This window comes from Pithys albifrons, chromosome 1 (genome assembly GCF_047495875.1).
Source record: "Pithys albifrons albifrons isolate INPA30051 chromosome 1, PitAlb_v1, whole genome shotgun sequence".
Lineage (NCBI taxonomy): Eukaryota > Metazoa > Chordata > Aves > Passeriformes > Thamnophilidae > Pithys > Pithys albifrons.
The window spans coordinates 20,752,771-20,780,767 of NC_092458.1; the positions used below are offsets into that span (position 1 = coordinate 20,752,771).

At 39.2% G+C, this 27,997-nt stretch overlaps 1 protein-coding gene across 1 annotated transcript in view; it reads right to left on the reverse strand.

The window, feature by feature from the left end:
- LOC139681999 (pinopsin-like) overlaps positions 1-27,997 on the reverse strand; it is a 72,304-nt gene that overhangs the window by 8,783 nt on the left and 35,524 nt on the right. The window contains 2 exon segments of the mRNA XM_071575928.1: positions 14,019-14,106; positions 14,108-14,250. Coding sequence (XP_071432029.1) covers positions 14,019-14,106; positions 14,108-14,250 — 231 coding nt within the window.

The window sequence follows — 27,997 nt, forward strand, 5'->3', positions numbered from 1 at the left end:
TACCTGAGCAGGTGCACTAGGATTTCATGGGAGAATATAATTGCCATACTGCTCTATATTTGGCAATAAATTTCTTGGGGTTGTCAAGACCTCTAAAGAAGTCATGCTTTGATGATTTCATGCTATTCTTGGAATGATGGTAAACTTCAGCTAAATAGTATGTTGCCCGTTCAAGGAATTCAGTGTTATGTTTTAAGGGAAAAGAACAGACTTTTTAATAAATTATTAGTTAAAATGAAAACAACTTAAGGGAAAATGTAACTTGCCATTCAACCACTACAAGTCTGCTTACATCCATTAAGTGTGAGGCATTCTGCTACTTTTTTTGGTACTCTTTGAACTACGCAGTGACCAGTTGGGCTAATGGAGGTGCTGGTCAGTGTTTTCATCCCAAAGAGTCACCTTGAGTTCCATGCTGACAATAACAGTAGTTACACATTAGGAGAATGATAAAAGTTGGATTGCCATCATATACACTCAGTATACACGCACCTCATCCTATGTGTTCCACCACCTCCTGGCAGGCAGTGTTGAGGGGATAATTACAGGATGTCATAATATGCAAGTAACTCCTCTCAGAAAACTCAGAACAATGAGCTACACTAGGAGATAAACTGAATACTGAGATTCATGAACAAAGCAACTAATTGATGCTTTTCAAATCCACCAACTTTGTTTTGACTTTTTTTTCATTTAAAAAGCAACAACAAAACATGATCACTGTATTCCATCTAATAAAATGCTCAGTTAACTTCACTGTCTATGATATGAGAGAGGACATTCTTGTCTCAGTACATTCAGACCTGTACCTCAGTAGGAGGTTGAATTCCATGAACTGTATTGTGTAGAGTACAGAGAACATCTTGCTGTACTCACTATTCTTTAGCAGTGACAGCTATAGGAGGTGTGATATTACTAGCTCTCCGAGTATCTTGTTTTTTCCAGGTTGGCAAGTAGATAACTTGATTGCTTCATGGATTTATCTGCTGCACCCCAAAACTTAGCAATGTCTACTTTATATACATATCCTTCCTTGGTTTTAGTATTTAGATTCTACTTTCTTACAGTGGTAAGTTACTCCAGAGAGCATACTTCAAAGAAATTATGGCACTTTTCTGGAAGTTTAGTATATTCTGACCCCTGAGCTTCATGCCATGATAATCAAGGCAACTTAGAAATGTGTGCCCTGATATTTCTTTTTTCTGAAAATATACTAAGTAAATACTTATTAAGGTTGATGAAAATATTAACTGAATATATTAAACTGACAGGGAATTAACTGTAATGCAGTAATACAGTATGCTTTTTTTACACTGGAGGCAGAGTCGCCACCAAAAAACTGGCAGCTCAAGTAGGTTGTGACAAATCACAGGAGGAATCATTGCTGGTGTGATTGCTGGGTTCTTAAAAATTGTAAAGGTCAAGAGCGAGGTCCAGTGTAAAGAATGGAGAGAACCCAGAAATTAGGAAAGACATCAAGGAAAGAGAAGGAAACAGGTAGAAGATGTATCATAACAGATGGGCAGAATTACTGATTTTTCCTAATAGTCACTTACTTGGTTTTCGCACTTTGTTTTCTTACTCTTTTCTGCACATTTGGAGAGATCCCAAACTCATCTGTTGGTGCTCATATTGCTGCTCTCAGGTTTAGTGAGCTGGGATGTGATCTTAAAATGAAGAACTATGGTAGAGTTAAGAATAGATTTGTGCTCAGGCTCAGCTTCACTGGAAACATATGAACTCCATAAATTAAAGTGAACAACCACCTCCATGTGCCTGCACTCATCTGTATGATAACTAAAATAAGAAAACCAATTTTCTTTGGTGAACTGTGTCTGCACACAGACAAATACAAATCAAATACCCTCTTGATTACAGGATGCTGACAGGTAAGGGATAATTACTGTAGCAACAACTCTTTATATGCCTGTGAGAGGACCCCAGAAACCCTGAGGGGTTCAGGAGGGCAGGCAATAGGCATCACAGCTGCCTTGATTTTATGGAAGCAGCCAGAGGGGAAAATTGCTAACAGTGCTGACTCCAGGCTGTATTAGCTGCTGTTAATTACCTCACTCCCAGACAGTTGTCTGACTGCAACTGAGCTTCCTGATTAAAATATTTTGCTGGCCCACCTTCTAAATAGTAGGTTTTTTTCTAACCTCAGTCTTGGAGTACTGATGGATTTGGTGTACTGCCTGCATCCTGTGTTGCTGCTACCATCCGCATGTGCAGGTAAGGTCTAAGCTGGGGGGAGGCCAGCACTGATAGTGGAAGAGATGTGTGTTATTGTGCATTGGTTTGGTTATTATAAATATAGAAGACTTTTTTTATCTCTTCAGCATAGTTTAGTGATAGCAGTTCAAGGAAACATAACGTGAACATGCCTCAAGAAATTGGAGTTCATGACTTCAGATGTTTTGTAGACTAGGTAACATTCCTGATCCAAAGTATATAGACCTTGGATCAAGACAGGGACAGCATGATAAGGTTTTGGCCAGTTTTAAAGAAACATGCAATGTGTCTCTTGTGCAAATTAAAAATGCCAGTGGTCTACCCACATGCCTTCTCTTACTGCCCATGAGGTGCATGAGCCAGGAGGTTGCTGAGTGTGAGGAGGGCAGACGTACAGGCAGATGACCAGAAAGGAAAAGACAGGAAGGTTCTGCTCTGGACCTGTTTATGAGTGTACTTTTTCTGAGAAAAAGGACAGGACAGGAGTCTTTGCTGATGCTTCCAACTAGATCAAGCAACATTAATTTTTTTCATTAGCAATATTCCTCTCTGGAAATGGTGGGTTTTGTTTTATCAAATACTTCCAGGGCTTCTTTTCTTCTATACAAATGAAACTATAAGCTATCTGATGGACCTAATTTAGACTTTATAAATGCATGGGGCTGAATGTCAGGCCATTAGGCATTTTAATAAGCAGTTGGAACATCCCAAGAAGCAGAGATGAGAAGAGAACATATAATCTGTTACCAAAATAATACTAACAAAGTTGTTCCATGGTAGAGGAGCAAGGAAGGCAGAAACAACAGAGCATATACCAGTGTCTGAGAAATATTACCTTATTTTCAGGGTTATAGCATACTATGCAGATAATTCTTTTAAAATTGTCTTTTTAGGTAAGTCCTCATGAAATGTGCTCTCATATAAAGTTAATGAAGTGAGAGATAAATGCTAAAGGTATTATAAAGTGGGGATAGGTTTTTTTAGAGGAAATGGAAAGAAACTTTTCTTTGCTCATACTCTATTGAAAACAGCATGGCTGCTCAGCTTCTAAGGAGTTGGTTATGCTCATGAAAGCAAATACTAACAATGCTGCTGTGTCTTCAGTGCACACTGGTTTAAGACAGCTATATTGCTTTCAATTGGGTTTATCACTGCAGGAAAAATAGACCAGCTGTCATATTTATCTCACATATGCTCTTCCCTGGCCTTGAACAGAGCTACTAAACCCCATACAGTACACAACAGGAGTAACATATGTGAAGTTAATTCTTCCTACCTAAAAGAAACTTCAGGACAGTTTCCTAAAGCAACATGAGGAATAAGAACAGGCAAAAAACTTCAGTGAATAGCAATAAACTGGATCCTGGCTCTGTCTCCTATTCCAGTTTCCTAAGTTCAAATTGTTTAGGGTTTTATGGTGTGATTGATGAATCCTGAATAACACAGGCAGGGACAAATTTACCTGTCCCTACGGTAACATTTTACTTTATGAGGAGAAATTAAGGGTCTCTTACCACAGTATTAAGTGATGAGTGATTCCAGATCATTTTGAAAGAACTCTGATTTTGCTGAAAATTCAAAGCATAAGAACAGGAAGTATTTTGACACTTGAAAAATGTATGAGTTCATTTAGTCATAGTCAGTATGCTGTTCTTCTGACCCAGTTTCTTCTTGTTGTTTCAATTCTTCCCCCATGAACTGTAGATCAGCCCACAAGGATTAAAAGAAAGGCTACAGCTGACTACAATGGGTGTACGTATATTCCTGCCACAATCCTGCTATGAACATAGTACATTAATAAATAGAAATGTGATCTGACTGTTTTTTTGGTTGATTTGTTTTTTGTAGTAGGTTATAAGCTGCCTATTCTAGAATTGGATATGTGTGTAATGTATGTTATGGTGGTTTTAGCTAGGCTTCAAATTAGCAGGCTTAGAGAATCCACGTAGATTAGGAGAGACAGGTATCACCTGACTTAAGTGACCAAAGAAATATTTCATACCAGATGATGCAAACCTGAGATATGAGTACAGAAGTAGGAGGTGTTCACTCAGTTCCATCATGGCTGAAGTAGAGGCAGGATGTGGTGCAGCTGTTCTGTTGTGCTGGGCCCTGCTCCTGCTGCAGCTACCTCCATTTTGTTTGAATTCAGGGAAGTAGAAACACTTTGTTGTTATACTTTCTGTTTCTTGCTTAGTGTCTTTTAGGGTGTTTATAGATCTAGAGTGATAGAATCTCTTTTCGATGGGGAGTGGGAAGTTATTTCTTGTTATTTCCAACTTGTGGTGTGTTATATCGTAGTTGCTCTTAATTTTCTATTTTCTGTATAAATATATATAGTTAGTTTAAGCATAAACCTAGTTTGAAGGGGTTTTTTTCCCTTTCCTCACTTTTCTCAGTGGGAGGAGGGAAGCTCTGACATCTGTATTGGGCAGTTGGCATTTTGCCAGCTCAACCCAAGACATATGTTTAGGGAAAATGCATCTTCCAGATGTTCCTTACAGAGCTTCATTAAGGCTGAGACCCAGAACACTGCAGAAGGAAATCCAAACCCTTACTTCTAAAAGGTTGTTTTGTAGTAGTATACCACTGACTGTCTTCTTTTTGCTTGAGGGCTGGTCATTCTTACATTCTCCTAACAGACACACAAAACTGCAGCAGCTCTTGGACATTTTACCTACTGAGTCTGCCTTCTCACTATTTAATTCTGTCTCTGTCTAAAACATAGGTTCTTACAAGCCCTCTCTTCCCCCATATTCCCATACCACCTGCCCTGTTGTTATAGCTTCCCTTTTCCAAAATGGTGTTTCAATTGCTATGAATGATATACAGGAGGTTCTCTGATATGAGAATGCTGAAAGAACTGTTTAATTACCAGATAAGCATCCTGCTGCTGGATGTAGGGCTCTTGTTACAGAGCTCACACTTTTCCAGCCAGTGAGAGATGCAGTGTGGTGGGTATAAGGGATGGGAATTAAGTCTTTTCTGTTTTTTACCTTTATATTGGTTTGCAGCCAGCTGATAGTACCCAAGACAGAACTAGACATTGCTGAGAGTGGTTTGATTTGTGGTTGTGTTTTGGTATCAGTTGTTTGATTTCATGTGTAAGTAATGCAACAACAGAACCCGTTAGGGTGAGAAATAACAATTTCTGTTCTGATGGAATATTTAATTCTTCTACAATTTCTTTCTTGTATTAGAAAAAGCAAAAACAAACTATCAAAAAATCCCAGATGAAACACTGGACTGTCAAAATATTCAGTTACAGGTAGATGTCTTCAAGGAATTGTAGTTCAGCTTCATTCTGACTGTTCTCTTGCATTTCTAGCTGGGCTACATTTCACTGCATGTCCTCTCCCTTACTGAGTCACCTCTGTTCCTGCACTGGTGAATGAGTGGGGAAGTCTGGTAAGAGAGCTTGATGTGCCTGGGTGAAGGACAGTGTTTTCATTGAAGATAGATTTGACAGGAATTGGGGTGTAGAGGCTTAAGCCTGAAATGTACTTTTATTCCCCCTCCTAAAAATAAAATTGGTAAAATTAACAGCTTCTAATATTGCAGAAGGCATGTTTTACACTAAAAAAATCTTTTACTGGGAAATTTATTAACAAGTTACAAAAGTATCTGGTTTTTGTTTTCTAACTCACATAGAAATTCCTTAATTTGAAGTTGGTGCTCACTGTGAGAGAGGGTGGTGAAGGTGAAAGGAAAACAAGTTATGTATGCTTTCAGTTAACATTTCAGTCCTACTTGCAGTGTATTCCTATTGGCCTAAAGCCAGCAAACAGAAGTCCTATAAAGCCTTGGATGAGTTGTAAGGTCTTGAGTAAGTATTCTCCCTAAAAGATTAGAACATTTTATCTGAAGCAAGGTCATCCATAAAGTACTCAGCATACAATAGTTGTACGGTATGTAGTGGACCCCTGCATATTTCTATAAAACCCATTTCTGAAAGTCTGATTCTAATTTAGATAAAGGGATTTAAGAAGTCACTGTAGAGCAGTTAAATTCTGAAGATAATAATAAGCAAGAGTTAAACACTGCATACAAGACAGAAACAAGAAATAACTCCTAATACACTGAAGTGCTGGTAATCTACTAACATCTAGTGAATGCGTAAAAGGTTTTCCAGGTGAAATACACACTCCCAAGCATAATTACCAAAAGGGTTATAACTTGAATAATTGTTTTGAGCATGAGATTATGAAAAGAACTGAACTAGTTAATGCTAGCAATATAGGGACAGAAAGTGAACTGTTTATGGTGTCCCAGTATGAAGAAAAGACAACTATCACAGAAGAAGGGCTCTTTGAGGAATAAAGGTTTATAAACTGGCTAGAAATACATTTAGTTTGAAAGCATCAGAGAAACAAAGCTCTGTAGCAGCTTCTACTTCAAAAGACAATGAACCTCAAATTTATTTTCATTTGGACATAGTCAGATTTCTGAATTGCATTAAGTGATGCAGTTCATAATGAAAAGGGAATAATTCTAATGAGTTACAGACCCAGTACAGTTTTATGTTGTGTTTTTCATACTGTGGTAACCATTATTTCTTTGAGTATAGCAGCTTTTTTGCCCTGAAGGAAGAAGCACATCAGGATTAAATCATAAAATAAAGTTCTACAGATTTGCATTAGAATTGCCAAGCAAGTTCAGGAGGATCTGAGCCCTAATCTAACCTTAAATCTTCAAATTTCTCCTGCTGTAAGACTAGGATGATGATAATCATCTGCTTTGCAAGAATACTGAGGAATAATTCAATTTAAAATATTTCTTTAGGGGAGGTTACATAAGTGCTGAAAAATATCCTCTGCCTAGGAAAACTTATTTTGTTTTTTATTCATCCATCTAATCTGAAACGGTTGTTGCTTGCATTGTTAGCTAGATACATGACTGCAAAGATACACCTGGTACACACAGTAAAACCGAGAAGTAAAGTCAACTGACACAATATATAGAAAAATGTCCTGCTCTGGATAAAATTTTAGTATTATGCCACTGCCACATGACAAGAGATTACTCAGTTACTGAACAGGAGTGGAAAATTAGAGGCTCTGTCACTTCTAGGGTTATGCTTACTTTATCAAAACTTTTTTCATCTTTGAATTTGATTGTCCTCATAAAACACCTAAATTCTTTGTTTATCTAACATGTTGCATTGCATTAGAGAATGTTGCATTGTGTTTCCTTCAGATGACCTATGCTTGCATTCAACTTTGAGATGATAAGTTGCAGCAAGTTCATAGCTGTAGTCCTATTTCTAAAACACGGATATATTATAGGAAAACAGAAAAACTAGAATTGAAATGGGGAGTTCTGAAGCTAAATTAATGCTTGACCTTAACCTAAACAAGGCAGGGGCTAAAATTCAGCCTGATCCCTGACCTGGCATTGCAGCTGAGATCACTGCAACAGAAGATGCTGTGACATCTGTTCAGTGTGGCTTGGCAATGCCATTTTGAAGAGTAGCTCAAGTTCAGACTGCCTGTTGTTCACGTATGCCTTTGTAGGACCTTAGCTGCCACAGCAAACTTTTCAGTTCAGAAAACAAAAACAAAATGCCAAGTACTTTCACACAACTTCCAGGTCACACTGAAGTAATGGCAAGGGAGAAACAGCACAATCATTAATATTTTATCCTTTTTTTTCCTGCATTTCTCTTAGGACTGACTGAGCTCTTGACCATCCAGACTCTCCCTTGAGGATAGATGTACATGTGAAGACAGCAAAGAAATTCCACTTTGGTTTGATCACACTGCTTTTGATGCAGCCCTGAACATGGTTGTTTTTCTGGGCTGCAAGCGCACATTGCTGGTTTATGTCCAGGTTTTCAACCACCAGTACTGCAAGTCCTTCTCCACAGGGCTGCACTCAGTTCATTTATTCCTCATTCTGTATTGATACTGGTGATTGCCCTGACCCAGGTGCAGGATCTTGTACTTGACCTTTAACTTCATAGCATTCGCACAGGCTCACTCCTCAAGCTCGTGAAAGTCCCTCTGGATCACATCCCTTCCCTCAAGCATATCAATGGCACTATTCAATTTGGTATCATCTGAGGGTGCATGCAAGCCCCCAGTGTCTTCAATGAAGATACAAACAACATCAGTCCCAGTATGGACCCATAAGGGAACCTCTCTCTCTCTTTATGAGCTACTTGTCACTTCAATTTTAACTTCAACTTCACTCTCTTGAGTCTTCTCTTCCTTCAGAAATGCCTGTTTTCCTGTGCAGGGTGAATATGGATTATGAAAGGATTCCATTGTATTTGCTACAAACTGCTCATTGCATTTTACCCTCATGTAATGTGGACATTTCTTCCCACTTTTGTGAAGCCTCCTGCTTCTCTGGTGCTATGAAAAGAGCAATATAGGAAGGGATGTCAATATATTAGATGCTGTTTAAAATTATATATAAAGAGATATTGCTGCCCTTCAGTTTCTGTGTCTTCCAATAAAAAGAGGATCTGTTAACTGAATGTCATTTCCATTAGTGCCTTCCCTAGCCATAAATCATAAAACATTTTATAGTTTAAAACACTTGCTTATCCTGTGTTTGTGTTCATTTATGTGTATCACTTTCCAGCTTTATTCAGTATTTTGCTTGCATGAGAGGTGCTCTGACTGCCTGCTTCCTACTTTTGCCCTGACTCTAAAATAAGCAAGTTCTAAACCCTTCTGTGATGCTGAAGCCAGTCCACCCACTCCCCAGGACAGGCAGGACAAGGCTAAGCTCAATTCAACATTTTCAAAGACTGTATCAAGGATGTAGCCTTAGGTAGCATGAAGGCTGGCTGGGGCTGCTTGGGACCCCAGTTATTTTCCTGAACTGATCTTTTTGTCATGAACTGCAAGAGAAATTCCTAAAGTAATTTTGAACTTAGTGTGTGAAATGTAATGATACCTTATGATAGCAGCAAAGATGCCCTTGAGATCTTTCTTCTCTTTGCCCCTCAACTTTAAAAAGTCATAACACTACATATTGGCAGAGAAAAAAAGTCAAAACATTTCTGAAATGTAGTACAGTATTAGAGTATTCTGCAGTAAGAGATCATTTTGACTTGACCCATTTTTCACTTAAGAGATTGGGTGTGCCATTCTATTTGAACTATTAATTACTCAGTGTCAGCCTTGCTACCAGTGAAGAGAGAAAAAAAAAGACAGATCATGAGTATTGACATCTACGTGAAGTCTAATGAAAAATTTTAATAGCTTAAGATAATGATTCTTACAGTAAGCCCACAAACCTCTGGAAGGTCATGAACTAAGCAAAGAGGGTCACTTTTCAGGGTTTAATAGGTGTGTTCCAATTTACATATAAAATTAGGTTTGGCACAATTGTCCCTGCATTCTATAATGGCTTTCTGGATCTATAGTTTTGTTTCCTTGGGCATCTAAAATATCTTAGTTTTCCAGGTGTGAAAATAAGCAGCTTAAAAAATACAATGTTAACATACAATGAGCCATTACCTTCTGTTGGAAATACTGAAAACAACACAATACCACTTGAAAACTGACTGAAAATACAGCTGTTACACAGTCAGTGTTATGTTAAGGTTTGGCATTTTTTTAATCTATATCACATGTATCTCTCTTTCCCAAAGTGCATATGCATTTCTCCCTGCTTGGTGCATAAGATAACATCAAGGAGGACTAAAAAGGGTTTCTAGAAAACTGAATATACGGAGAACAAATAGATTATCATTAAAGAAAGAAGGACTCCTGTTCCTCGTGTGGCAGCAGGGACATTCCACAATAGCCCTGGAAGAGGCGGCTGGCCCAAGGAGGAAGCCATTCATTAGGTGAGAGGTGGGTGGTGGTGGTGCTATAGCTTCCTGGGGACTGTCATTGCCACTGTGGAGGTGCCTGGGAAGTGTCTGATGTGTCATGCTGGGCCCAGGTCCCATGGAGGAACACTCTTTAAGTACATTATTATTCAAATCTCATCAGGAAAAAAAAAGTCTTTGTACTTGGCTTAGATTTTCATTCTTCCTATTTAATTTCTCCCTCACCCAGCAGCCCTCAATATATGGTAACTTTGGAAAGGTCACAGTATTAACGACTTTCAAGTGTGTATATTCTTTTCAGCATCACTTCTCCAAATCCTCGGGGAAAAATGACAGACTCACCTATTTTTAAAAGTGCAGTGATTTTAATACAAGAAGACAGAGACTAGAAATCAAATCACTAATTATGGACTTATTACTCACTTCTAATACATCCCTTCCCTCACACTCTCCCTCCTTACTTTTGCTCAGAGGCACTTTCTGACACCACAAATAGCACATTGCTGATCATATGGTTTGGGTGGACTTCTTCCCCAGTTGTAATATGCAAAACAGTATTAGATGTGCTAGCCTGAGTTTCAGTAGTCCAGGGAGACTCAGGTACAGTACCTGAGTGATTAAAAATATGAAAGTAATTAGTGAAAACTCGTGAGCTGCAGTGGAGCAGGGCTATTTTACATGAACAAAGATTGTGACTTTTAATCTGATCGGTGGTTTGCAATGATTGGCTCTGTAGATCTATGAGGGATATATGTTTAACTTGACTTAAATTTGGCTGTCAGTAGCAATTCAATGCTGACTTCAAATTACGTGAAATAACAAGTGCAGATTCACTCAATCTCACTGTTATCCACAACCACACCTTCTCAAGCAGTCATTATTCATATCTTGACTTCTACATCAATAAAAGATGAACTGCTGGTATGTAAGATAAGGTTGACCTCTGAAGCTGCCACACCATTAGGTCATCCAGCTAATAATCTCTGGTTCTCAGTGCAATATGTCCTCATGTACAGTTATAACATCCAGAAAGCTCTTCTGTTTTGGGGTTCCTGTGCTGTTCTGTGGAACACATGAAAGCAGGATGCTTCCAGCACTCACCTTCTCATCAGTAAGCCCATGGCTACAGAGAGTATTCATATTTCTTGGAAGAATGCTTAATACCTTTTTGCATGTAACACATGAATGAGCAGGTTTCTGTCAGTACCACCACAATGAAAGGAAGGTACTTGAAACTGTCATAAAAAACCTGTTTGGGGTGTCTTCATGGGTGGAAGTTTCAACAATGGGAACTTGACAGGAAGGCCAAAAGACACTGAGACACTAAAACAAGATGAAAGAAAATCTGTATAATGGATAATTGATAATAATATATAATATATAATTATAAAGGACTGATGCACTGGAAGTGTAACCATACTGACCCTGCACAGCTTGCTCTGGCACCTATGCAGCAATGCCAGCCCAGCCAGCATTGTACTTGGCTCTGTGATACATTTTTGGGGCCTGACCTCTGGGGAGAGCTGCCAAAGGCACACACAGCCATGTTGCCAAGAGTCAAAAGAGTCTTCCACAGAGAGACCAGGGAAGATGTGATCTCCTTCTCTACTGTCTCCTCCAGCTTCACCACAGCATTATTTAGTCTATGTAGTTTACTGCTTTACAGTTTTGTCAATGAAGCTTGATGTCTGCCTGGTATGTTATCAGCTCAGTAACAGTCCAGCTTAAACAGTGCATCTCTGTCCTCCTGGAGGACATCAGAGAAAGAAGAACATCTCATGCCATCCCACCTGAGGGAGTTCCTGAAGCTGGAAAGAAATTCACCATTTTCCTCAGTGGTTTATCACCACAGGTCAGTGCAGTAGGCAATCGCAAAGACAAAACTTTTTCTTTGGAGTTCCAGGACCATGAAAGTGGCTCAGGGACTTCTTGAGAGTTAATTCAGTGATGTGCTCTGCAGGATGAGTTTTAAGGTTGACTCAGAAGCTGACAGTTCAACAGTCCTCCTCACAGATTTATGATAGCTGGAAGCTAACACTACAACTGCAGTCAACCAATACCATTTTGCAGACTTCAGGGCATGTCCCAGAGCAAAAAAGTTATCTTATGCATAGAGAGCTAAAAAGTATTCCATATGTTCTCACTGCATTTATGAAATGCAGAAGTAAATAGTCTATCTCACATCTACAAAGAGAGGACTGGGAAAAATGCAGAGCAGATGACTTCTGTTTTGGGAGGTGTCAGCCTCCTATGACAATGCTCAACTAAGTATGAAGACCAGGAAAGTTGAGTGCTAGGAAGATTAACAACTTTATTTCCTGAGGTGTTAAATTTACAAAAAAAAGAGTGAGAACAACTACAAAGTAGCAGAGATGCCAAGAACACTACTGACGCATGGGATGGTGTTACTACTCTTCCTATTCTGAAAGGAGGGGGAACAGCCGAAGGGATGTGTTTCCCTGCTTTTGGGTGAAGCAAGTTTCTCAATGTCAGTTGAAATCAATCATTTTTACTGCTAATACACAGTGGCACAACAGAGGAAATCTGCAGGTCAATGCTGGATATGAGCTATCATTTTGGTTTTATTAGTGAAAAGTATTTATCCCATATCTGACCAAGTTCCCCCCCATTAAGGGAGTATTGTCACAGCTCCATACTCCAGTGATCACAGCACAATCAGATGATCTCATGGAAGTCAAGGTCCTCAGTAAAAGTGCCCAGAGAATAAAGAAGCAAGACAGATGCTTTTGTTGAGAAGTTTTCATAAGAATTGTAAAAAGTATGGGGAAGGAGAAAAAGTTAATGGTTTGCTTCAGTATCAGTACTTTTCAAATTGAATGCAATATCTGTTTCAACATCAGCTCAAACTAGATTTTGGAAATTAAATCCTGATCTTGGGGAACGTGATAGTGCTTTTTCCTTTTGACTTTAGGGGTTTCACAGCTTGATTGAAATCTTTCTCTCAAACTCCAGGAGTAGATTCTTTCATTGTTTAAGAATTGTAGGTTAGATAAAGCAGGCCAAGATGATCTGACTGTGGCAAAACTGGAATACATATGGCTGTTACATCTGACTTTTACCTTGCCTCAGCTCCATAATAATATAGTGCTGATGTTGATAAATATTAAGGGTAAGCTCCAGCATAAACTGAGCAAGAAAAGATAAATGATGTTTCTTTGATTTGTGATAATGTAATGGACATAATGAAGAAAGAAGACTGAGAACAACCTCTAACATGCACGGTTATTAAAAAAAAAAAGGGTAAGGCATTTTCATAAACTGTGCGTATTTTTTTCAGATTTCCTACTGAAAAACACTTTTAAAACTTCCAGAGCTGACATTATCAAACTTTAGAGTCAGAATTTTCAACACAGAAACATTAGAAAGCTCATTTTGAGCACTGAAAATGCCATTTTCAAGAATGAGAGACCTGAACTGGATCTAGATATTTTAGAATTTGCCTTGGTCCTCATGAGACAAAATTCATTACCTATTTTGGCACGTAGCTGAACTGAAAATTTAACATTAAGGATGTAGAAATCCACAGAAACAGTAATACAATGATTTTTTTTTTTCAAGGGGATCTATCATGAAAATGGAATTTGCAAATGGTGTCCCCCTTTATTTTGTTTTCACGGTCATGAAATCCCATCATCTTCTTGTCCATCTTTATTCTCACTCCCCAATCCCACCAAATCTTTGAGTATTCTTCTTGCAAATAACTTTGGCAACTAACACTGAAGCATATAAATTAATACCCCTTGTGCCTTCAGAAAAACACAAGCAATTTCAGTAAGCAAACACTTTTCTGTTCTTTCTATCTAGCAGTATGTTGTTATTTGCAAATATTTCCACCCCAGGACTCCAGTATTATTGTTTGGATAAGCTCTGAATATCCTGCTTGTAAAGACAAATCTGTAGGACTGGAAGTCACAATGATCAAGAATACCTGATGGACCCTGAAGAAAGTATAGTTTAAAAATAATATATCTCTTACCTGCTTATTCATAAGTATGTAGATAATGGGATTGTAAATAGTGCTGCTTTTTGCTAGGATGGAAGGTATGATGCTTGTAACTGGAGTCAACACCTGGCTTACCAAATGTTGCGAGAAGTGCTATAACTCCATAGGGAATCCAGCACATGAGATAACAGATAACTGTAGTGATCACCATGAACAATACGCGGTATTCTCTTTTGCGGGCAGCATTCTTGTGGATTTTTCCAACCTAGAGATGGTAAAACAAGATAGATTTTAAGACACTGAGCTGTTGAATTGACTGCATTAACAGCCTGGGACTACTGGTCTTGGCTCAGCAATGATAATCAACACTACAGTTCCAGAAGCAAAACAAACACAGACCCGAAAGTGATTGAATGCCTTGGGAAGACTTTCATCATCTCCACTAGGCACTAGGGAAAGACCGGCAGAGACCACACTGCATGGCAGTACAAACTAGAGTCCCACTGGAGGTTAAACCAAAAGCAGAAACGTGAAAAAGTTAGAATCTAGTCCTTACTAGCTGTCATCTTCAGTTGCTTTTCAGGTATGGCATTTTGTATAACTCCACAAGGTTTTCATTCAGATTATTCCAGTACACAAGATGAAGGGGGGAAAAGGATGCTTAGAAACTCAGTTTCATTTTTACTAATGCTATTTACAGAAATTGACTCCTGGGAGAGCTAACCAGTTTTCTGTTATCACCTGATTCTAGTCTTTAATGGGCATTGGACCAGATCTTTGAGGAATAGAGACAATAAAATATGGTAGGAATCTTTAAGTTCTTTCTGTGTGAGAATTCAAGTAAGACACAATTGAAATCTTCCACCACCACTTCCCTTATTTTTTTAATTTCTAAGCATCTTCCCTCCTACACCCACCCTCCACCCCCTCTTCAAGTCTTGTGTACTGGAATAATCTGGATGAAAACATAAAGGTTAAACCTTAAAATAAAAGCCAACTTTTATTTCTAAGCTTTGGTATGAACAAGATTTTCTGAAGACAGCTAGAGAACACTCTTCCAGTGTGGTTGTATGGCTGAATGCACTGGTGATAACAGTCAGGAACAAGCTTCATTCCCTACACAGAATGCACCTTCAGTGCCATACACATGCATTATGTAAAAGCAAGCTTCCCATGCAGTTGCTCTGTGAGGTGAACTTTAAGTTTGATCCAAAGGTCATGGAAGTCAGCATAAGATCAGGCGGGGAATAGATAAGGTTTAGATACTAAGCATCATTTTAGAAGGATTATTAAAAAGTTCTTAAGAAACATCCAGGAATATTAACTCCAGAATAGCAAGGCTGGTCTCCCTAAGCATCTTTGCAGCCAACAAGGAAAAACAAACTCTGAAAGGTTAATCTTGGAGACAGTCTCTCTCTTCTGACTCTAGAGGGAGACTCAGCACACTTGTCTCTTGAGGTTATGGTTGATTCCTCATGTTTCTCCCAGAGTATGTTTAGCAAACCCAGATGTACCAGCAGAACTTCAGGAAATATTTGAATGTTTAAACTATATTGATTGAGTCTTCTACTCAGCCAAATGTAATTTATGTCTGTTTTAAGATCTCTTTGCCTCTGGAATGCTGTACTTGAGAGCAAACTGCACCCAAGGGAACTAAACCCATATAAAACTACAAACATAAATAAGAGACCAAGCCCTGTAATGGAATGCATCCAAACTTTACATAACCAGAAAAAAACCCCCAAGTTTAGAATGAATAGGTCTAAGCTGATGAAGAACACTGATGTGCACAACTCTGTAAACAAATAAAGCACAGTTAAAGGTGAAAGCCACCAAAAACCCATTAAATGTCACCTGTTGCCTGACACATAACATGCACATGCTAATGCACTGGAAATAGTCAGAGCTTTATCCATCTCTTTGCTTTATCCATCTCTTTGCAGTGCAGGTATTTTTGCATGACATATGTGTTATGTATCAGACTGTGACTGTGTAAAGCACATATGAAGACAAAATAATATGATGACACTTTTTAGTTAATTATGACTCTAGGCTTCTAGAGAGGTTGATTCTATCTGGAGTTTCAGTGGAAATATTCCTGTTAAAAGTAAATAAACAAACACAAACTTAGTCTGCCCAAAAATAAGAAGTGATTTTCCTGTCTAGTTTTTTAATGATTTTCTGCAAAAGTCCATCCTTTCTGGAAAGACTTGGGACTTTTTTTTTTAAGAATGGAGCCTATTTATTTCCTAATTACTTTAGCTTGACACAAGTATTAATAATAGATAATGGTCCAATCCTGTATTGCTTATTTGAATTAAATTTTTCATGACTAATGGGAAATTTCTCTGACTGAAGAATCCAGGATCCCATGTGAAGTGCAGCTATGCTACAAGTTAAATATTAATCAAGGAATGTTAAATCCCATTTAGCCAAGGCATCCAAGATCTTCAATATACATAGAAGCATCAGGCAACACACTTTTGCTATGTGTTTAGGTAATAGCTCTGTCTTGAGGAGATGGAAAGAGTTTATCCTCTGCACTGATAAAATATAGATCATAAATAGAGGAAGGAAAGATGTTTGAAAGTGGAGAGACTATGGGTGCAGTTTTGGACATATCCTTCTGTTTTCACATCTTTATCTTGTTTCCTTGGAAAGGGAAGTTCGGAAATCATGTACTATATTTATCCACACACTTTTGGTTTCATTGCTTTTGCAGCCTACCTTTAGAAGGTGTTATCTTTAAAAATTATCTGTTTATAGGTGCTGGAAGGCCTCCAGAAAAATATAGCTCAAGTACATGTAACCTATGGAAAAATAACACTTCTGTAGGTGAAAAAATCAGTAGACATTTTAACATTAAAATAATTCTATTTCTTATTTTAAAACTGCTGGACAATTTAACATAATTGCTACACTGTATTTTCAGTAGTCAATTGGAAATGCCTCCTTAGATATCCAGTGAGAGAAGAACATCAGATACTGATGAGAATAAATAGATTCAAATAATGTTCCAGAATAGCTGAGCTTGTAAAGCTCAATCTAAATTTGAAAATATAGGTGATATATACATAATTTTAAAATACATGGAAAATGTATTTTAAAACGGTGCAAGAAATACTGGCCCATTGGGATCAGATTGTACTTAGTAGGATGGCTGAAAAACATGTCTTTACTGTAAACTCAGCTGTTTTCCCTGGGACAAACATAATCTCTTGCCAAATTTGGTAGTATAAATGTAGGGAAAGCCGTGTATTTAAAGAAAAGTAGAAGGTTGAAGGACTGGTTGTTGACAGGGGTTTAACAAGAAAACAGTGTTTCTCCCCTATTTTTACCCTGTAGGTAGCAGAAATGTTTCTATTTTTCAGAACTCAGCTGGAGGCACTGACAGGCAAGTTTATCTAATCTCAGGCACTAAACGTAACAGTGGCACAATTAGCTTTAGTCTGGATTTGCCCTGCAGCCATGCTACATCTCACGGACATACCCAACACTCCTTTTTCCAGTCAATCTGACACACAAAACATTGCTTGGATGACTATGGCAGTGTGCCGAGCACATGCATAAGATATGACAGGCCACACACAGAGTGTGGGAGAAGCCATGGTGATATTCAGTAAGGAGGCTGTCAGTGGTACAGGTGTCCTCAGAAGGAGCCCAAGTGACACACTGATGGCTGACCTCAAAATCTGCACCATTTCTTCACAGCTGACAAGATGCAGCAGGCATATCGTTCACCAAGTGATGGGCTGCAGTGCTATTTCATGCTTTGGAAGAGACTGGGGAGCTCTGAGCAGAGCATAGAAAATTTCAGCAGCGTGGTCAAAGACTAGAACAGTCAAAAACCAATGACAAGGGGTTTACAACGTGAATGTGTAGGGGTTTAGTAAAAAGGGGTGCAAACAGCTTTTGCTGTAACTGTGCAGGTTCAAGAAAAGGATTCCAAATATCTGCTGTGACAGGTACTCTGCAAGGAACCTCAGAGAGCAGCCTCAGATTAGATGCAAGCAAAGGTGTGTGCCTGTCACACAAGGGCCTGGGAAAAGCCACGAGCTAGAGGAAGCTTGGCTTCCTCTTAAAAGAACAGGTCTGTCCTTTTCTTAAAAAGAAAAGGGAATGGGTCTGTCCTTTTCCTTGGAGAGGGCTAATCTAAACACATGAACACTGTTGTGTAATGGTATGGGAAATAACAGCAGGACTATGGGCCATATGAAATGATTTTAAGGTAACATGTTCTACTTACTCAATTTGGGCATGCAGGTGTCAGTCCAGACCTCATCACTGTCCGGTCAGCTGGTTCAGTCAGCCTGTTCCCAGAGGGAGCAGCCAGATGGCAACCACGGCTGAACCCATGGGCTTTTTTCAGGCTGAACACTGAAGCTTTCCAGCCCAGACAAAATAAGACTGGCCTCTGGGGCAGGATTTAGTGCTATAAATATTTTTCTTAGCCACCACATGGCTTCATATAGGAGAAGAGGCCTGGGCAGTGCCCTGCCAAGGTGGAACAGCCTTCCTCTTCTGGTGCTCCAGAGCCAAAAGTTTGACCTACTGCAGTCCCTGTTCAGCTCCCTCTGGATTTAGGTGGCCATGAATTGTGGAACCAAGGGAATACTGATGGCACTTCCTCTGCTCAGAAGGAGGCACAGGTGCCAGGAACGATCTGAGGGATAGTTGCAGACAGAGGCTGAGAGTCAACTGTGAGGCCCACAGTGCTAGATCCACATATCCAGTCACCCCTGTAAGGCACTAACAAGCACATGTACAACTAGATATTCCCAAATCCCAATGGGCAAGCTGTTTTCTTAATATATGTAAGGCAAGGGAGTTCAGATAATGTTGGCTATAAAGAAGGGGAAACTTCAGTGGTGGAGATCAAACCTGATTGTTTTAATTGAATTCTCCTATGTTTTCCTTTTCACATTTACCCTAGTATCTCCTTATGTAATGTAGCAATATGTTTTTTCTCATAAAGCATTTCCTTCATATTTTAACTGCAACTATTTTCAACTGTGAACATCTTGAAAAGTTATGAAGAATATATGGAATCCTATCCATCTAACCACTAAATGGATAGACTATCCAGCATCCAGAGCCACTTCAGGTAGGGCACATGTACATCATTGCATCTTAGAAATCAGGGGGTCTCTTTGAGCATTTTGTCCATCAAGTCAGTTTCCCTTTCTCTGACTATTTATTAAGATGGAAAGTAATACAATGCTATTATATTCTGTGCATCTAAATAGTGGATGCTATAAACATCCTTCATATAGTCACTCTAAATAACCAATATGGAAATAGGACACAAAGTGCTTTTTCATCACAGCTGATAGATTATTCTCCCATCTGTCTTTGTAGATTTTGTACTCAACTAACCATGCACACTTCACGATTTCAGAACTGCATAGTAAGGAGAAGGTTATTTATGAGCAGGAGTGTTCATCGACAGCATCTTTCAATATCACCTATAAGTGCTTGTTTTGACATGATAAGTATTCAACAGTACTACCAAACCCAGAGACAAATGAAATATTCATAATCATCTGAAGGAAGCCTGCCAATCTTTGAGCATTTAGTCTACTACAGCTTCTTAAAATTAACAGAAGAGATCTAGACTTTTTATGCAAAAGCTGCAGTAGAGGAAGAAAACTGGACAAAGATTGATCTTCTTCCTTCTTGAACCAGTCAAGTAAGACAGTGTTCTCTGTTTCTAACAAAAGAAAATCAGAAATGGTCTCCATTTATTGCGATGAATAACCCTCTACTAAACCTTACAGACAAAATAAGAAGTGACTGAAATGTCAGTTATGATGGGTTTTCTCCTTGCACATTTCTCCAGATTCTGTCCTCAAGAAAGAAAAAAAAAAAAAAAACAAGGCAAAAAGAGGGGCTAAAAACCCCACAAAGCATGAAAACTCTAGAAAACAGGCATTCCAAGTAATCCTCTTTTCAGTGCAAGCAACCCCAGAACTGGTACTTTGCGGATTAATAATAAGATGGATGAAATACTTTGCTGTTTAAAATAGACAATCATGGAAAAAGAGGGATCACTGGCGTAAAAATAAATGCCTTCTTTATCAGCATTTAGGTGGCTAAGTTCAAAATGACTGAACACTGAAGAGATGCATTGTCTCTGTGGAAAAAAAGACTGAATAGAAACATCTGTTTCAGGTCATCTTCACATCCAATGGGCCTTGACTCTACTAAGCATTTACACTTATATGTTTAGTGGTTGAACTGAGATTTAAGCACGCACATGAGCATTTTGCTCAGTGGGGGCCACATGAATTAATAGCAACAAATACAGCAGGGCAGAAGCCATAAAACCACACTAGGGACCATATAGCTAATTATTTTAATGTCACAATTAAGCTTAGGATTTGAAGTTCACAGGAAGGATATTTTATCAGCCTAAGACTGACTTTATTATGAATTTTTGTTATTGAAATGGGAAATAACTGTCTGAATGCCTCAAGGTGAAGTGATGCTTTAAATACAAAATTCATGGATTTGTACACTGCCCTTGAAGCATAACTGCTATTGTTGCTAAAATCAGCAAAGTTCTATTGTGGACTTAAGAAACACTATAATCCTCTTAGATGCTGGATTTTTTCTTTTTCACTGCACTAGCTAAAAGGCTTTTAGCAGCAATTTGTTTAACACAGTGAATATATTCCCATACACTAACAAGGAGCTCATGGTGTCACTTCCATCACTGACAACTCATGTTTTATCCTGACCTTCTTCACTCACTGTGGTTTTTTTAGCATCAGTGTGCATGGGAAGATTAAAGGTGTGTATACACAGCTATTTGGTTTGCATTAACAGTTTGGTTTTAGAAAGAGAAGCACATTAGATACTCCTCTCTTCCTCAGATGGGGACTTCTTTCCCTGTGGCTACAGACCCGTCCAGCAAGGACAATGGATACAAAAGCATGAATGTGGGTCTCCTGTGCACAGATTTGGCAGGACACAAGCCAATTCCAGTGTAAGAGTTGAACATGCACTGCACCTAGCCATACTAGCAATGACAAGCTCAGCCTGCCCATGAGTCAGCCTGTGCCCTGGGTCACCACAGACATAGGAGGTCTGTAGCTGCCTACCTCTACCATAGCTGGGACAGACAGACATTAGCAGCTGCCCACAGCAGCTAGAGCTGCTCTTTCTAGTATGGGAAATACAGAGACAGAAACGAAGTGTTTCTGAGGTGAAATAGTGTCACTGTAACACTGAACAGCTCAGTTAAGCAGAAATATTGTATATGATGATATTCTTATGTCCAAATTCTAGACACATGGATTTAATGAATGAACTATTCAGTGGATAAGGAACTGGCTAGGTGGACACAGCCAGAGAGTTGTGGTCAATGGCTCTATGCCTAGGCAAAGGCTGGTGACGAGTGGTGTCCCTCAGAGTCCTGTCTTTGGACTGGTGCTCTTCAGTATCTTCAGCCATGACACTGACAGTGAGATCAAGTGCACGCTCCACAAGTTTGCAAGTGACACGAAGCTGAGTGGTGCAGCTGGCAAAATGGAAGGATGGGATACCATCCAGAGGGACCCAGACAAACCTGAAAAGTGGGTCCACATGAACCTGTGTGAAATAGGATAAGATAGCACAGCATGGCATGGTATGGCATAGAGTAGACTAGACTAGACTAGAATATCCTGAGTTGGAAGAGACCCACAAGAACCATCAAATTCCAGCTCCTGCCAATGCACAGAACACAAGAATCACACAATGTGACTTGACAGCACTGTCCAAATACTAAGTTTTTAAATTCATGAAATTCAACAAGTCCAAGTGCAAAATGCTGCACATGGGTTGGAGCAATCCCAGATATGACTGCAGTCTGGGAGAAGAAGTCATTGAGACAATCCCTGAGGAAAAGGACTTCAGAGTTCTCCTGGCTGAAAAGCTGGACATGAACCAACAGTGTGTGCTCACAGCTCAGAAGGCCAAAGAGCATTGAAAGAGAATCCATCTCTGGAGTACTCAACACAAGAAAATATGTACCTGTTAGAGCCTGCCCAGATGACAACCATGAAGATGACCAGAGGGCTGCAGTACATGTCCTTTGAAGACAGACTTGGGGTTCCTCAGCCTGGAAAAGAGAAGGCTCAGGGAGACCTCATTGTGGCCTTTCAGTACCTTACAGGGGCTTCAAAAGAGAAGGAAGAGGGACTTTTCATATGGGCAAATAGTCAGCAAAAGGGTGCAATGGTTTGAAACTGGAGGAGGGCAGTTTGATATTGGATATTAGGAAGAAATTCTTTACTCAGAGACTGGTGAAGCACTGAAAACAGGCTGTTCAGAGAACCTGTGCATGCCCCTTCTCCAAAAGTGTTCAAGGCAAGGTTGGACGGGGCTCTGAACAACCTGGTCTAGTGAAAGATGTCCCTGTTCACAGCAGGGTGATTGGAACTAGACAATCTTCAAGATCTCTTCCAACCCAAACCATTCTGTGATTCTAGGATATGCCCTTCTCAAAAATGTTATTTGTATGTATGTCATTCAGTAATTGTGGGACTGAGCTGCACAGAGCTGCTATCTCTGATATTGGCAGTGACACTTCTATTGCACTTACCTGCCTAAAACAAATCAAAGATAAGTAGAGAAAAAGATATGTGAAAATTGAGAATTGAAAGGCCAGTGCAGTGTGTTTTCCATCTGGAAAATAGAATTAGTTGAAAGATCATGGACATGCAAGAAGCATCAAATGGTATGTCCAAAGTTATTTAAACTCTAATTTTCTACCAAAAGGATGATCAAAAGAAACTGTCTACTATAAAATATTAAGGTTGTTGGAGTTTTGTGTGTCTAATGTGACTTTCCCTGTTTTACAAATTCCCTAGAATTAGCTGGGAGACTGTAAGAGGTAGAAAGCCATTCCTTTGAAAGCATTATTTCTAATTTTCCCAAACTGATAGCAATCAAAAACTTGCTTCCTTGCTTGTAGTTTATTGCTTGTTATTGCTTGTTTGTTGTTACTTGCTTGTAGTTGATTGACCATGTTAGAACTTGTCTTTACTCACACCAACTGGCATCTCTATCAGTGGGCTCAGAAAGAACATGTCAGCCTAAATTAGCCTAAAAAGAGATTTATATCCTATAGATGACAATTAAACTTCAACACTTTAAATCCAAGACTCAACACTGTGCTTCCAGCATGTGCTACAAAGGGGATGAGCCCTCCCTGATCATGGAAAAAACCTGTTTTGGTTTGAAAAACCCTCAAGTCAAATCTGACTAGTTCTGGGGTTTGTAAAGTATGCAATGGCCCCTTCATAAGGGCTAATGTTAAAAGTTGAGAGCCTGGAAGAACTGGATGATGATGGGCCCTTTTTAATAGCAAATACAAGTTGTGTTTTCTGGTCCTTTCATTCAAAGCAGCTGAAAATCAGTCTCAGGCCATAGACAAGTGTTGCAGTCACCTGTATATAGGTGTATGTGCACCTTTTTTGTCAGGGAAGGAGGTTTTGGTACATATTCTGCTGGTCAAAACCCCAAATCCTTTTTGACCCGGTGCTAAGCATCCAGACTGCTACCATCAGGCACCTGGTAGCAAGAACTACAAGGCCTGAGCAGATACACTGTCCACATTCTGACTGCAGAAGAAGCCTAGAAGACTAATTCAGCCTAATCTTTTGGTGGCTAAGGTTACAGAAACTGAATCTCATCCAGGAAACAGAAGGAGGGGAACAGAGTGGTAGCTACTCCTATGACCATTGCAGAGTACCCACTTAAACATGGGTATGCAGCGTTGAGGGGGTAGAAGACAGTTCCTGCCGGTCCCTCTGATATGGGGAGCGCAAGAAACAGAGGTCTGTTCACTCAGAAGTACATGTGGTGAGAACTGTTTGTTGCACAATCACGAGGGTTTTAAAGGCTTCTGAGGGGAAGGTGCTGGAATTGGAACAGGATTGGGTAGGGCTCTGGAATGGGAAATGGCCTGCATACTGGCTGGCCAATAGGGGAAATGGAAGGATCAACCCAATAGAAACCCAAGGATTGGAGATAGACAGGTGAGATAACCAATGGGATTAGGACGGAAACTGGTAGGAGGGGTGGGCGTGTCACCCGCGGCTACATCGGCTCTCGAGGCAGGGCAATCCCGCCCCAGTGCTGCCCCTGTCAGGACCAGTGGGATCACTCCCACAGGTTGCGGTGGCAGCTGCATTGGCAATGTGGGGGGGGAATGGGGATGCCCCCCCAACGGGAGGCAATCCCGACTCAGGAGACAATCCGTGCGCTTCATGATGAGTCATTGGGAACAAAGTCTCCAGGGAAACACACAGAAGGCATGGCAACCATGCAGGGAAGGGTGACAATAAAACCTTTTGAACTCAAACCCATACAAATAAAACGTATAATTTTCAAACTCCCACCACCAAAGTCTTTCATGTATGCAGTTAATACAGTTCAGGCTGTGTGCCAGCTTCTCCCTGTAGGTCTATATCAGAGCTTGTTCTTTCCTTATTTCATAGTCCTGTTTGTTCCCTACACGTGTGATTTTACATTAGTATATGTTCAGAAAGTGGTGACATTGACAAAACAAGTAATAAAGAGGATAAAACTCTGGGTTTCACAGAGACAGGAGGAAAATGTCAGCAAAAGGCTGACACTGGAAAACCTCTGGGGAACTAGAAAGCTTGTCTGTATCCAGTTATCCACCCTATGGTTAGAGGACTTTCATGGTAGGAAAAATTAACAAGAGTGCAGGTTGCGCCTATCATAACAGTGTGGAGTAGGTACTTCAAAAACCACTAGGTTTTGTTGCACAGTTGGATGAATCATCTATGAGGGCAAAACTGAGGAATTCCACTTTGAGGAGGGAAAAACTGAAGATCTGAAGGATACTCTCCAGAACCAGAATAAAAATGCAGCTAATTTTGTAAAGATAATATGTAAGAATAATTACTACACGTTACTGCTCTGCAGCACAACTTGCTATTATAAAGGTGGAAAGTGCTGAGATAGCTTTCAGAAAATCAAGCCAGTAATTTAGTTTAATACTCCTCTTTCTGGAAAACTTGTTAACCAAAGATATTTTTAGCTGACAATTTAATAACCAACCTCTGGTTTGAGTTAGCTGTGATTTTTTGCTGTTTTAATAACTTTTGCAATGGCTTTAACTGACTGAATAGCCTAGCTAAAGGAGAGAAAAAATAAAATAAAAAGATATTGAAGCTGACTTCAGTATTTTTCGTTGAAGAATTTCTGAAGAGGAAAGGGAAAATATCAGAAATTAATGCCTTCTTGGTTTCTGTGTACTTTTTTCCAGAGACAGCTAAATGCAGAATGTGTATCTGCAACATCACTATTATGGTTGAACTTTTCAAAAAGAGATTAACTGACAGGTATAAAATTTCTTTCCAGGTTTCTCCCCAGGTTACTTGATGCTAAATAACAATATGCTAGCAACTACATAGAAAATGGAGTGCACATTGGCCTGCATCTAAGGGAAAAATATTTTCAATCAAACATGACAAAAAATAACATTTCAAAAGATAGATAGATAGATAGATAGATAGATAGAAAGAATACATATAATATATATAATGATATAGATAAAGCAGCCTACGTACTGTAATTGTCTTGGACAGTATAACAGTCAAAATAAATATCTGTTGAGATTGGAAAAATTATTTAGCTGAAATCAGAACACATTAAAACCTTCTCCCCACCCTTCAGATGGGTTTATAGTTTGGTTTATAATCTCTCTCTTCTCACCAAAAAGGCCCATGTGTGTATGAATCTGTGTGTGTATATATACACATATGCACCAATGTATGCACACCACACACTCTATATATTATATATATACACATACATACATATGTCCATAATTGTGTGACAGCAATCATCCAAGGCTGGAGAAGCAAGTTATTATATAAGTATTACTCACCATTCTCTTTATCTCTTGAATTGAATTAACCACAACCTTTTCTACACAATACCAATACGTTCTCTGATTTTAAAAAAAAAGTTAGCTCTCACTTGCATTTAATGCTACTTTTCACCAGGCTAACACATGTGGGTGTGAACTTGAGCTTTGCTTTCTGTTGGACTTGTAGCTGATCTCCTTACAGCGAAATTAGGTGATAAAATCTCTCAGGCATCATCAGTCTTACGGTACCTAACCATAATTATTTTTTATCCTGGGAAGAGGTAAAGTTTTCCTACACTTTACTGAGGGATCCCCTTCCACTTCTCTGAAAATTTCTACCGACATAAAGCAAGGCATCATTAAGGACATGTGGGTATACCTTTGACATGGAGCTATTTATATTTAAATAAGCCTAATAGATGGGCTTGGATCTGCCTGTTAAATCCTGTAGATTGCAAAATAAGCTTGCTTAAAGGCAAGTCAGTGGTTTTCATACAGACACCAGCATCACTTAGGGAAGAAGTGGCAGTTTTATAACTCTAATAGTCCAGCTGGAGTCATCCTGGTATTTCTACTAACAATACTGATGAGCTCTGTTAACTTCACCACACTTAGATAAATCCTTGTCATTTCTCTGCAGAGAGAGTGCTGATGAACAATTGTAAAGTATACTGATGCTGAATTATGGTGTTGATATGGAAGAGAAACAGATTAAAAGTAAAATGTGCAACTTTGCAGAAACTGGTTAGTTGGCAAGCTCCTTTTCAGATTAATATGTGAACTGTAATCATCTGTGAAGTAAAACACAGGTTCCTGATAGACATACCCTCGTTGGAAAAAAATAGTAAAAAATGCCATCATATGGTTAGTCTTGCTTTGATACTACTCATTCTTTTGAATCATGACAGCGCTAAGCCTGTAAATGAACACTATTATGGCAAAGAAACAATTTCAAAAAGACAAAGAACAAAGTAACATTTTAGAAGATGACTAGGGTACAAGATAGCTGTCATTGGAACTTTGCTTCTAAATAATATTGGCTTTCCCTCAAATCTGTTTCTAGTTTATGGAAAGTGAGTACCATAGCAGGCATATTGCAATATTGTTGTCAATCTGCTGCTGCACAAAACATACAATTTTATAAATTATTTCTGAAGGTAGCACAGCTTTGTGGGTTATATGAAAACACAAAGAATAACACAGGACTGATGGCAACTGGAACCAACCAATACAGATTCCAAATTTTGTATCCAAGGAGAAAAATGGAGATCACTCTGTAATGGTTCATTTGAGCTACTTGCTATGTACTCTGACATAGTACAAGGGGACAGACATAAAGGTGCAGTAACAGACTTATATGAACTAAAACTAGTTGATGGCTGTTGGTTAGTGTATTTTAATATTTTAATATTACAGCTGGTTAAAATCCTGTAAGAGTAAAGTGGCAGTTTAGCAGATGGCAAACTGGTCTTCTGCCAGTGAGACCGCTGACTGTGTCCAAGAAGGCATCAGTTCATACAGCTTCAGGTTTTGTTCAGGACCAGTCTGAACAATTTAATACAGGAGTTAAAGATACAGTGCCATTACAATGGTTCAGTCAGCAAACATGATCAAGTAGCTATACTTTAATGTGTGGTTTAATTTAGATGAAAACAATAGTTATGAGCAAGCTTCTTGTTGACTGAGACTAATAGGAATGAGAAGGAGAGAAAAGGACAGAAGGGGGTGGAAGAGATAGAAAAAATAGAGGGAAAGGAGAGGGAAAGGATAAGGAAAGGAAAAGGGAAGGGGACAAGAAGGACTTGATGTGATACAGTCAGCACTTGCCCACTTATGGAGGTAGTATATGGAAATTCAGAGCTGATGCTCCTGAAACACAGTCTATTTACTCAAGGGAACTCAATGGTACTGCATAAGGGCCAGGATGCTTTCCAGCTTGGATCATATTATAATCTTGGAATCTGGGATATCAGTTTGAGTATCTGAAATGTAGTATTATAGTTGAAAGATGGCAATGTTTGAATGCTGGTTTCTAAGGATGTTTTTCTCACTGTTTAATGTCTCCTTGAACTTCTGTATCTCTGACAGTCTTCAATTGTATATGTCCTTTATTTTACCAGGA